The sequence below is a fragment of the Diadema antillarum genome, unplaced genomic scaffold (assembly GCF_040938485.1).
Source record: "Diadema antillarum isolate AM-2024a unplaced genomic scaffold, OU_Dant_1.0 seq00000793_RagTag, whole genome shotgun sequence".
In the NCBI taxonomy this organism is placed as follows: Eukaryota; Metazoa; Echinodermata; class Echinoidea; order Diadematoida; family Diadematidae; genus Diadema; species Diadema antillarum.
In genome coordinates this window covers 364,353-376,962 of record NW_027271680.1, presented here as the reverse complement: position 1 = coordinate 376,962, position 12,610 = coordinate 364,353, and the positions used below count along the sequence as shown (strand labels likewise).

The following is a 12,610-nucleotide window of genomic DNA, read 5'->3' as shown; positions in this document are numbered from 1 at the left end:
GAGGGGGAGGGGAGGGTGTGGGAGGGGGGTGTCCCCCTCCCACGGTAAGAACTTTTTGCATTTTGATGATGCAATGGTGCAATTTGATGCATGTTTTTGCGCGTTTTATCGACGTGAAACAGTCCCACTTGTTTAAGGTAGCAGTACATTTTAGTGTAGATTATTATTGAACAATTTGCCTATAAAATGGTGTAATTTAAACACACTTCTTGTATTAATTCTTTTCATTGAATATCATGAAGGCAACTGAACCCTAGCGAGCGGAGCGATATTGCAAATGGTGCATTTTGATGCATGTTTTTGCGCGTTTTATCGACGTGAAACAGTCCCACTTGTTTAAGGTAGCAGTACATTTTAGTGTAGATTATCATGGAACAATTTGCCTTTAAAATGGTGTAATCTAAATGCACTTCTTGTATTAAATTCTTTTCACTGAATATCATGAACGCGACTGAACCCGAGCAAGTGGAGCGAGCGAGGGGGAGGGGAGGGTGTGGGAGGGGGGTGTCCCCCTCCCACGGTGAGAACTTTTTGCATTTTGACGTTGCAAATGGTGCAATTTGATGCATGTTTTTGCGTGTTTTAGCGAGTTGAAACAGTCCCACTTGTTTATGGTTGCAGTATATTTTAGTGTAGATTATTATTGAACAATTTGCCTATAAAATGGTATAATTTAAATACACTAGTCTTCTTGTATTAATTCTTACACTGAATATCATGAACGCTGTCTGTTCAGCAATCAAGCAGAAAAAGCATACACACGAGGGTGTAGATAGGGGCATATACCCTGCCACACGAAGGTGATTTTGCGTTTTCAGACCTGAAATTCAGCGATCTGGTGCAAAGTTTTGGTGCAATACTTTTTCATCGAAGTGTTAAAATCACGGAATTTAGCTCTTATTCCGAAAGTGCACCATCTGTGTGTATGTATAAAGTCTAGTGAGGTAGAGCTTAGGGGAAGGGGGATTCCCCCTCCCGCACGCGGAGCTTTTGCGTTTTTAGAATTGAAATAAAGCGATCGGTATATAGCCACAGTCTACTTCTATGCATGGCGGGGGGGGGGGGGGGGGGGGGGGGCAAGCAGGGAGAAGGCGTTGGCGAGTGTTATCTCCACCCTTCCCTTCCGATGGAGCTTTTGCCTTTGTAAGGTTGAAATTGAGATATCTATCGTATACGCATATTTGATGGAATCAACCTTTGGGAAATCACCCAAAAAAAAAAAAAAAAAAAAAAGAATGGGGGGGGGGGCTGAGGGAGGAAAGGGTCGATTAAAAGGGGAAATTACCCTTATACATGAGGGAACCTTGAGTTTTCGGAATATAAGTGATAAGTCTTGTGCACTCAGAATTATTCATAATATTTTGTAAATCTAAAAAGTGTACTTAGCTAGGGAAAGAGGTACAGAGGGGGAGGGTTTGGGAGGGGACACCCCTCCCAAGCACGAGAGATTTTGCATATTTTGAATTGAAATTCAACGATCTGGTGCACACTTTGAGTGAAATATTTAAAAAAAAATATCTTATTTGATGAAGGGTTGCAAAGGAGACCCGCTTCATGTGCATACAGTATACACGCATTTTTTTTTCCGCCTCCCAAATCCCCGGTCCAAATCTTAGGGGGGGCGACCGCCCCCATCGCCCCCCCCCCCCTGGCTACGCCAGTGCCGAGAAGGTCAGATTTCTTACCAGGACGACCCCCAGCAGCAACCAGCTCTCCTTGGAATGTGGCCACGTCAGAGATGACCGATACTCGACCACCGCTGCCTCCTCCCCCTGATCCCACTGAGCGACCACCGTTGGCCTCAATTCGTCCAGTCCCCTCCAACCGTGTGGCACTGATGAACACGCCTCCACCACTTCCACCGCCTCCTCCGGATGATGTTGCCGGGCAACCATTTGCGGACACAATCCCATCAATCTGAGGAGAAGACAGTGAGATTCTTTGTCATCAAAGATGTGTCTTTGTTTATCCATGTGAACACAAAAATGCACTTTTCCAACCAATGAATAGTCTGTGATTCAAAGTATTTTTGTCACATGCCATGTCCAGCAATGAATTCAAGAATGCAAATTAAGATGTAACGCATGTGATTATGTTACAGATGTATGTGACGATAGTTGTTGATAAATAGTCATAGCACTGGTATTTTGTACAGTGTTACTGAGTGTACTTGTAATGAAAATGGCATACTGAGAATAGATCAAATCAAATCAAATCAAATCAAATCAAATCAGATCAGATGAAATCAAATCAAATCAAATCAAATCAAGAAAAAAGAGGGAGAGAATAACTTACAAGGAATAAATACGCAGACAACGCTTGAACCGACTAGACATGAAAAAACTGACAAAACAATGATAATGCCTACCTGTGCTTGTGTTGCTTGGACAATCCTGACAACTCCTCCTCCGCTACCACCGTTTGAACCTCCTCCGGGACTGCCTCTTTGGGTGGGGCTGGAAGAGTTTCCATAGCAACGGGCATCCGTAGCTCCCAAGAATGATCCAGTGGATTTTCCCCCTCGTCCCCCAAAGCTCCCTAGGGATGATAGTTTTACAAGAATGGTAGACTATAGAGATAGATAATGTCTTCATTTACGTCACCTATGTAATCATCTTCATCTAAACGTCGACGCATGTACGAATTAGTTCGTGTTCATGGTAATTTTATTGCCTTGAGATAGAGCATCCCAGTCTGCACAAACATAGCTCACGTAGGCTCTGCACGTTATTTGCGCTGTATCCCGTGACAACCGTGAAAATCAACAATGAAACTAAGAAACTGTTAAGGACTTTTAGAACTCATTGGATGTTTGCAATCTGACATTGCAATCGTAAAAATTGCGAACTGTATCCTTTTTTATTCTGTGCGCCTCAGCAAATTTCACCGAGTTTGAAACAAGTCTAGGCAGGATTTGTTCGGGAAAGGAAAGTACAGACTCTGAGGATAAAAGAGAAATAAGAATATAGGCCTACGGAAAAGTATGCGTGCAGGGCTCGTGCAAATATTGCATAACCTGTGAAAGCTAGGCACGCATTTCTGTTTCGTGCAATCGCTTGCCTCGACTGTCTACAAGGCGGTGTGTTAGTAACTTGCTGAGCACCTGACGCACACGTGTCTATCATGCTTACAGACAGTAAACCAATTTTAGAGCGTCATGTATAATACTCGAGTGCTTTGTGTTATTCTGATAGCAGCCTAAGTTGTCATCTGTGGGGTGACACATGCCAACGTGGCGTTATTATGCGCGACTAAAACTCCTTTATAGTCTTAGTCAATACTATAATTATATCAAATGTTGATTTTGAGGAAATTCAAAACAAAATCTAGCCGGTTGATGCTATGTAAGGCAATCTCTATGCTATAGAAAACTCACCCCCCCCCCCAAAAAAAAGGACATTATACGCAAACTATTGTTTTTCAAAAAACGCTCTCCGTTTGTTTCACATATGCCTACTCTTCTGCCTTCTACTATCTTTAAAAAGAAAGTTCACTGTGTGTCCCGTTGTCCTGATGGGAAGAGCAGGATCAAACTGAATTCAAGAGAGTTACAAAAGTATATCAAAATCTGACATAAACCTGTCTTTTTATATGCAAATGATGCTGTATTTGGTAATTCAGGCTCATCGGCAAAACTCCTTTGAGCTTCTTCCCGCTTCCCACCCCCTCCCTCCACCATACTTCCAAAGCGTTCCCGCTTCTCCTGTCAATCAATTAATTATTTTCAGTTAAAATAAAGAATAGATCTAATCTTAAACACCCCCTCTAAAAAAATCCTCGCTACGCCTATGCAATCACAGCTGAGAAAAACTGGACAGTGAATAAAATAATGTTATTCGGCTTCTTGTTGATTGTACATTCACATTTTCTTTTGATGTGTCTTGTCTGAGTGTGTGGGTTTATTATGGAAAGGAATATGTTAAAAGCTGACATAGCTGAGAGGTTGCTTACAACATGTCAAAGTGTGGTCCGCGTATACATAGGGCCTACAATATATGCCATATCAAGAGGAAAAAAAAGAAAATGCCATGGCGAAACATTCGGTCTGAATGATCAAAGCTCGATAATGCCGCTGAGTGGTTCCCATTTCAGGTTATGTAAATTAATCTTCCGTTACTTCTTTGCACTATGCATATGACACTGAGTCTTCACAGTATGATTTCAATAACATAGTCTTAAAAAGGACAAGCAGGAAATAGTACCGTTACAGCTGCTTGTGTAAATACACTTTTTTCCTGACAAGTGAAATATGGTTTACCAATAATTTGTTTGTATCGATCTCTATAACTCCTGTTAACACTGTCTTCACATTAAGGAATGACAAATACATATTCGTAAGAAAAGATTTTACTTAATTTCCTCCAAAATGTTTGTAACATCTTACAGTCCCACATAATGTGTTCAACCGTTTCATCCAAATGAATATAAATGAGAATATACTAACTTGATTTAAAGCAATTTATAGTTTACTGGTAATGTATGTTATCAAGTATCCTGAACTGAAATTCTCTGCTTCTTGCATCTGTTAATGCTTGCACTATAAGTTTGCGTGCTTTACATAATCCTGCTGTGTCATATCGAAATTAGAGTGCATTCTTAAAGTATTAATGGGCGTTTCATATTATAAGATTCTACTAATATATCATGAAAATACATGCTCTTTAATCGGGCTCTCAGACGTAAACGTTCTGGAAGGACGACAGTGTTTTTTTACGACTTTCTGCAATTCTGCACTAATTGATAAAACCTGAAATACTGTATTCTTTTTAACAGCAGCACACATGTAGAATACCTTGTAACCTCAAGTAATCATTGCTATCAATACCAATTTCTTCTTGCAAAGCTCGAAAATATTTGAGGTAATGAACCTCCAGGGCTAATGTTTAACAGAGTTATACCTTTGGCCTTTAAAACATTATTCTGTAGAAATCATCTTTTTATCAATTTTTGTGTCAACATTGTTCCAAATCATCTATGATCATATAAACATAGAAATTTAGAAATTCGTAGAATCCCGTAGTTTGATAGATTTCCATTAGTGATATAAATTGGTCTCTGTAACACAAATGAAAATTCTACGAGGCATTATAGAAGGCAATGAGGTCATCACCTCATGTCTTCCCCGTTCGTTGTGTATTTTATGCCTTAAAGTCTCAAATCATAATTTTTATCTCCTTCCCACAAGAAACGAGTATTCAAAATTTTTGCTGAAACATTACAATTACTTAACCGTTTGATGTGAAGGATATCATTATTCCCTTTTAGGTTCATGTCAAAAAGACATTTATCGCGGAGTTGTACGCTAAAAGCGAATATAGACGTCGGATGCCATTACATCAACATATCAATTAATATTTCTACTATCGCCTAAGCAACTGCCCAGGATTTTTTTTTCTCTCTCTCTATTTGATATTGTTCTATGTTACTGTATAGGTATTTCCCCTTTTATTGTTGCATTTGTTTGCGCACTTGTACATCTTCCGTTGTTTTTGTAGTTACCTTGTACCTTTCTTTATTGTTGTATTATGTTTGTTCACGAATTTGCAGAAGAACAGGTTTGCTGAAGCAATTTGATCAAATAAAACGAACTGAAACTGAACGTAACTAAACCAATATCAGGCAATTTGCCTAAACGTGCTTACTTTCCTGATTTCTTTTGTAAGATTTGGACTTGAACCCTGAATGTGAATCTTCTCTAAGGCAAGAGTAGTAGTAAAGTTCAACCTTAGTGAATCTTTTCTTCTCCCTCTTCGTTTCCTCTACTTGATTTGCTCTGTGACTTGATAAAAGAGTTATGAGGGCCAATTATTGCCTATCTGAAGGTGTGTACGTGAGCGCAGGGCGTATGTTAGTATGACCTTGGACCTGGTCAGACATGGATGTTCATCGCTCGTTAATTAATTAAAACATCTGTTTATGTCAAAAGTGCCACAAAAACATTTAAACATGCTTTCCTGCTTTAATGTCATTATCACCGCCGACAACCAGCGTGAGTAAAAAAAAAAAAGAAAAAAAAAAGACGGCGTTCTGAGAAATCTAAAAACCATACGCGCAGAAGATAGTATATTATAACTCCCTTAAATCAAGAAACAATGCATGTGCAGTTGTTACATTGGTAACATTAGTAGAACAAATCAGTGAAAGTTTGAGGAAAATTGGACAATTGATGCAAAAGTTATGAATTTGTAAAGTTTTGGTGTTGGAACCGCTGGACGAGGAGACTACTAGAGGTTATGACATAATGTGTGGACAACAATATGAAGAAAATATAAAGAAAATTAAAAAAAAATCACTTTCCTAGCATAGTGAAAGAGCACGTGACTAACCAGTTGCTAACCGCTTTCAGAAAGCAGGGGGAATAATAATTGCTACCCTTAACATAAGTCAGTATCAAGTTGATGGAATGTGTAATTTTCATGAAAAATGATTTTTGTGGAATTCCCTTAATATTTTCTTTATATTGTTGTCCACACATGACGTCATAACCTCTAGTAGTCTCCTAATCCAGCGGTTCGAACACCAAAACTTAAAAAATTTGTACATTTTGCATCGATTGTCCGATTTTCCTCAAACGTTCACAGATAATATGTTTTACTAATGTTGCTGCTTTCACTCAATCCACATTTCTCTTTGGGTTTGGATTTCCTTTAACACTTTTGTGACAGGAAAATTGTCATGTTTTCAGGTTTTCCGCTCCCTATCGGTGTTTATTCAAAGGCAGTCGAGATCTGAAGAGGCACTTCAGCCAAAAAAAAATTGATATGATTGCATAGAAGGAAACGGTTCTTTTGTCAGTGACTATGCAAGACTACACAATCGTCATTGTCCAAAAATCTGAATGTATACATTAATATGTACATAATGGTGGCGGCGGTGATAATGGGATCAAAAAAGACCTTCGTTGTTCTAGTCCATGTGCGTAGTAGGTCCATGGTATCTAGACGTTTTAGGCTGTATTTGGCTGTTAACTCCCTGTTTTCTTCATGCTGAAGGTCGGTGTACGATTATACTCTACAATGCAGGAAAGATCTTCTTGATTCTTTGCTTTGCGACATAAAAATCTCTTTACACAACCCATCACGTTTTTCATGTTTAGTTCGACCAACAAAAATTTAGGTCAATACGATTTTTGTTCATATAATTTTATAGAGCAGCATCCCATAAACAACGCTTGATTATTACACTAAATCATTTCGCGAAACATTCTGGCCGGTGTGCTATGACAATTCTGGGGTTTGTTTGATGTAATGTTCGAAATGATGAGCAACAGTCTGACAGTGTTGTAAGTTTAGCCAATGACATTGAAATGGTAGAGGTTCCAAGATCATATCTCCATCAGCTAAGATTAAGATTGCTGTTGACGCTATTTCTGTGTGCTACCGAATAACAACAAGCATAACTACATAGACTAGTTAAGTATAATTTGTTAATAATAAGTTTTGACACGCTTTTCTTTGTTTGTTTGTTTGTTTATTTGTTTGTATTTTCCAGCCAGCTATTTTTTCAATGTAGTGTATGATACCAAACCTTATTGATGAGCACATTGATAAAATTATTCACTTCCAACTAGCTTCCCTACTTGCAGCAAGTCTTCTGCGAACTTTCTTAAAAAGTGTAAAGATAGCCGGTGTCAGCATTAACAAATAGGACCCTCAACTTTTCTTTTTTTTCTTTGAAGAACCTAGTCACTGTTTTTCTTTTCTTTTCGGTTGTTCTTGTTGGTTTTTAGCCAAATGTGTTTGGAATATAGCGCTAAGATTTAAAAGAAGAGTTTTATGTGTAGGTTTATTGATTTTGTGATTTATATTCGTATATTTAAGATAGGGCCTCTTCCACGTCAAGCTCTGTTTATGATGACGGTCCTCTGTATTGATTTCTCCTTTGTTCATATATATATAAATACAGTATGCCTTAACATGTTACTCTCATTCATATGTTATTACAGACTGATGTTGTTATGAAATTGAAATTTCTTATGTTGATTTGTATATTATGCTCTCCTTTTTTTTTTTGGTTGCATACTCTATATCACTTTGTTTTCATTTGTTGTTGTAGTTGGAGAAAGAAAATGCAGAAATAAGCCAAACCAAACCAAACAGCAAGTCATTATGTGGAATGTGATCATGGTGATATACCGAAATAGGTGCCTGGTCATGTCGACATCTACCCGCCACGTGCTACCCGCAACATGTATGAACCCGTTATAATGTCAGTAACCCGGACTTCAAACTTGCAATGGGGTTAACCATAAAACTACTGCAATTCCATATGAGATCTTAATCTACTCTGCTCGTTTACGTGCAATTATGCAGTTGCATGCAGTCAAAAAAAGACCAAGATTGTTTTCACTGCGTGTACCAAATAGGCCTAACCTTATAAGGTATAAGGCATGAACACAGTATGACGTAAATGGTGATTGGCGAGGGAGTGAATACTCAGTATACAAAACATAATGTTCCTTCTAAAGGGTTTGAAATGTTATAAATTGAGAAATACACTACATTTGCCAAAATATCGAATTCAGCTCTACGGTCAAAACATTCTATACATTCCTGATTACCATGACTATAGAATCTACGACATTATGGAAAACAGTCGACATGAATACTGGTGTGCGACTGGTCACAATGCAGTCAGTTCATTAATGCAGAGTCGAACTCTCTAAACTGCAAGCAGTTATCAATGGTTATATCATGGTAACACCATTGCAGCATCACGCTGGCTTCCGATGATAGACGATGATGTGTATTTGAGTCGATCATAAAATATCACATAAAGTATAACATAATTTTTCCCCTACCTAATTTGGTTTCATTTTAGTTGAAATCGTTTCATTTGACTTTGTTTTATATCGGTTTGTAGTTTCTTTAATTCATCATTCGCTTTCTTATGTATTTTCTGAGTATACCATAATCATTGTAGTATACAAGCTTTGCTTTTTAGTGGGACCCATTTCCATTCCCATTCTTATCTGATTTGTACTCGGTATATTATGGATATAATGTATATATATATATATATATATATATATATATATATATATTATATAATCATGTTTTCTTCATTTTGTTACTCATTTTCACATGGGTTTTTTTTTTTGGTAATTTACGTTTTTGCAATTATTACAAATATGTTCTGCTTATACATTAATTTCTCTGTTTATTTGATGGAAATCAAGAACACATTTGAACTTTGAACTTTGAACTTGAACATAATGAACTAGAAAACCGCCTGGTCTATAACTCATAGTTGTAACATGACAGTAGACAGACCCTTGGGAGCTATATAGACATTTCAACAAAAGGGACGTCATGTTTGTGTGAACACTAGAACAAAGGCGGGTTGGACTGTTAGATCATGACGCTGTTATGTATGTGAAAGCGCATGTCCAATAGAACAAAAAACAAGAGACCCGCGGGTCTAGCGCTCACCTGAGTATCGCAAGTTCACCTTTCACGCAGTCACTAATCTAAATTATTCACAGCTCTACCAAAATTTGACGAGGCATTCTCAAGTGGAAGATGAAAATGTACAATAAGGGCCCAATTTTTTCAAGATTCCTTAATTTGGGGGAATTGGGGCCCCCTGGGGCCCTCTGGGTGGGGCATGGTGCCCAGTTTGATAAATTGAGATCCTGACCACCTAGGGATGCTACCTGCCAAGTTTGACAAAAATCCATCATGAGGTTTTCAGGAAGAAGATGAAAATGTACAATTCAGGCCTCCATTTGGACCCTTCCAACCACCCCCCCCCCCACCCCCAAGAGGGGCACCCCTGGATCTCCTATGAACAAACTTGAAACTACAGTCATTACTGTACTCACTCATAGTATTATCTCAGCTCTATAACTTCTGATTCTAGAGAAGATTTTTAAAGATTCCTTCATTTGGGGGGTTTGGGCCCCCTGGGGGCCCCCTGGGGGCCCCCTGGGCGGGGCATGGTGCCCATTTTAACAAATTGAGATCCTAACCCCCTAGGGATGCTACCTGCCAAGTTTGGTGAAAATGGGTCATGGGGTTCTCAAGAAGAAGATAAAAATGTACAATTTAGGCCCCATTAGGACCCCTCCTCACCCCCACCCCCCCCCCCCCCTGGGTCCAAAGGGGGGCACCCCTGATTCTGCCATGAACAAACTTGAAACTACAGTCATCAATGTGCTAACTCATAGTATTAACCTAGCTCTATCACTTCTGGTTCTAGAGAAGAAGATTTTTGTGGATTCCTTAATTTTGGGGGGTTTGGGCCCCCTGGGGGCCCCCTGGGTGGGTCATGGTGCCCATTTTAACAAATGGAGTTCCTAACCCCCTAGGGATGCTACCTGTCAAGTTTGGTGAAAATGGGTCATGGAGTTCTCAAGAAGAAGATGAAAATGTACAATTTAGGCCCCATTAGAACCCTTCCCCACCCCCCTCCCCTGGGTCCCAAGGGGGGCACCCCTGATTCTGCCATGAACAAACTTGAAACTACAGTCATCAATGTACTAACTCATATTATTAACTTAGCTCTATCACTTCTGGTTCTAGAGAAGAAGATTTTTACAGATTCCTTAATTTTTGGGGGTTTGGGCCCCCCCTGGGGGCCCCCTGGGTGGGGCATGGTGCCCATTTTAACAAATTGAGTTCCTAACCCCCTAGGGATGCTACCTGCCAAGTTTGATGAAAATCGGTCTTGGGGTTTTCAAGAAGAAGATGAAAATGTAAAAAGTTTACGCACGACGCACGACGGACGACGCACGACGGACGACGGACGACGGACGACGGACGACGCACGACGCACGACGCACGACGGACGCCGGACGAAGGGCGATCGCAATAGCTCACTTGAGCCTTCGGCTCAGGTGAGCTAAAAAGAAGAAAAGAAACACACTCATAAATGCACACACTCGTGCACACACACACATACACATACACTTTTTTTTTTTTAAACCGGCTACTTCTGTGACATCAAAAAAGTTGGAACGACAGATTTCATTTCGACAAACTTTTGTTATGACCAAACAGTTCGTTTCAAACCTGTGTTGCAAAGTAAGCCCAAACCAGTTTTGTTACTGAATATGGCTTTAACAAAACAGAGTTTTGTTCCCTTCGCAACGCTTCATAGTAAGAGAATTTTGTAAGTGTGACATTAAAATGATGGTTTCAACAGCGCTGTAGTAATGGATGTAGACTGCGATGTAATCTTCAATTCATCCCGCAACACAGCAATCTAAATATCAAAGTTTATCAAAAGCACGATTTTTTTTTTTCCGGTTGCAGCTGATTAAACTTTTCTGTATCTAAACGCAAGATCAGATAGGAGAAAATGTTCGCATATAATCAAGTGATGAAAACGGTATGTTCCGTCTGATCATGGAGTAAAAGGATGGGCAAAGTGGCAAATTTTAAGAGTTACAAGCCAGACCAAAATCGGAATTCTTCGTGATTCCACCATTCCTATTGCGAAGTACAGTTTACTGTAGCCAACTTTCCCGTTTTCTTATTTCTTTTGATTTTAGAGATAGCGTCTGGCTTGCGACTAATCACTGCTAATTGACAAATTGCCCTACATCGACATAAATAAGCACCGAATTGCAGTGCTTTAGTAGTAGCCATGATAAAAGAAATCATGGGAGTACATACTCGAGTAGGATTCGAACCTATACGACCTCCGGATCTCCGGACAGGCGTCATCTCCACTATAGACCACCGAGCTTCTGCCCGACAGCAAGTGTTGGTTCTTATCCTTATAGAATTTCATGAATTTGAAAGCGTCTGGCTTTTTTTAAAAACAAATTTATATGATAAGTGCACCGAGCAGCCAATCCTGTTGGGCATGCCCCAATAAGACTGAATATGTAGTGCAGTGTACATCAAAATGTTATATACTGTATTATGTAGTCTCTTGTATAAAATTTTGATAGTTATTTGTAAGTGCTGAAATTAGCCTCAAGCAACTCAAAGCCATGCCTAGAAAATCAGAAAACAGATAAATCTAACGGAGCAAAAATTGTTACATCAGATTAATTTCCGTATTTTCATCAATCGCAATATACTGCAAGAGATATTGTCATTTATACAATGTTATAATAGGGCAATTTTTAGCATTTCCCAAATTTTGCACTGCATGAAACTGCAATGTGTGTATATAATATTATATATAATGTGTGAAAGTAAAGTATGATGTGTACGGGAAAAAATGAAAACTGAAAATGCATGATTTTACATTAATCAATAAGTTTCCGTTTGTCGTCTTGCCAAAAGATGAATTAATCTTTCTATGTTGTTATTTCCTATGTTTCCATCTCCATCTGCCTAAAATATAGAATGTGTTGATCAAAGTCGGTGTGATAATGGAAAATGTGAGGCTGTATTGTAGGTGGCCTTCAATTCATTGTCCCCCCCCCCCCCATATTATATAAGATTGACATAGTTACCAGATTGTAACTCACCAATGAAAAGCTTCTGTTTGAGTCCTGATTGTCGTTTGTCTTTTTGCTATCATCTCGTGTGATGAAACAAAGCACTTCAAAAGACATGACAAAAGGCATGTCACGCCATCACTAAATTCTGCCCTTACGGTTGGTGCTCTACAATGCAGTATGTCAAAAAAAAAAATTACAATCGCATTTTCG

The 12,610-nt window shown here is 39.0% G+C and overlaps 1 protein-coding gene across 1 annotated transcript in view; it reads right to left on the bottom strand.

Annotated features, from left to right (window-relative positions):
- Window positions 1-12,610, bottom strand: part of LOC139739290 (uncharacterized) — a 29,054-nt gene that overhangs the window by 10,653 nt on the left and 5,791 nt on the right. Inside the window, exons 2-3 of the mRNA XM_071649904.1 lie at window positions 2,369-2,538; window positions 1,686-1,917 (exon numbers count right to left, since the gene is read on the bottom strand). Of these exons, the coding sequence (XP_071506005.1) occupies window positions 1,686-1,917; window positions 2,369-2,538 (402 nt within the window). The remainder of the gene's footprint in view (window positions 1-1,685; window positions 1,918-2,368; window positions 2,539-12,610) is intronic.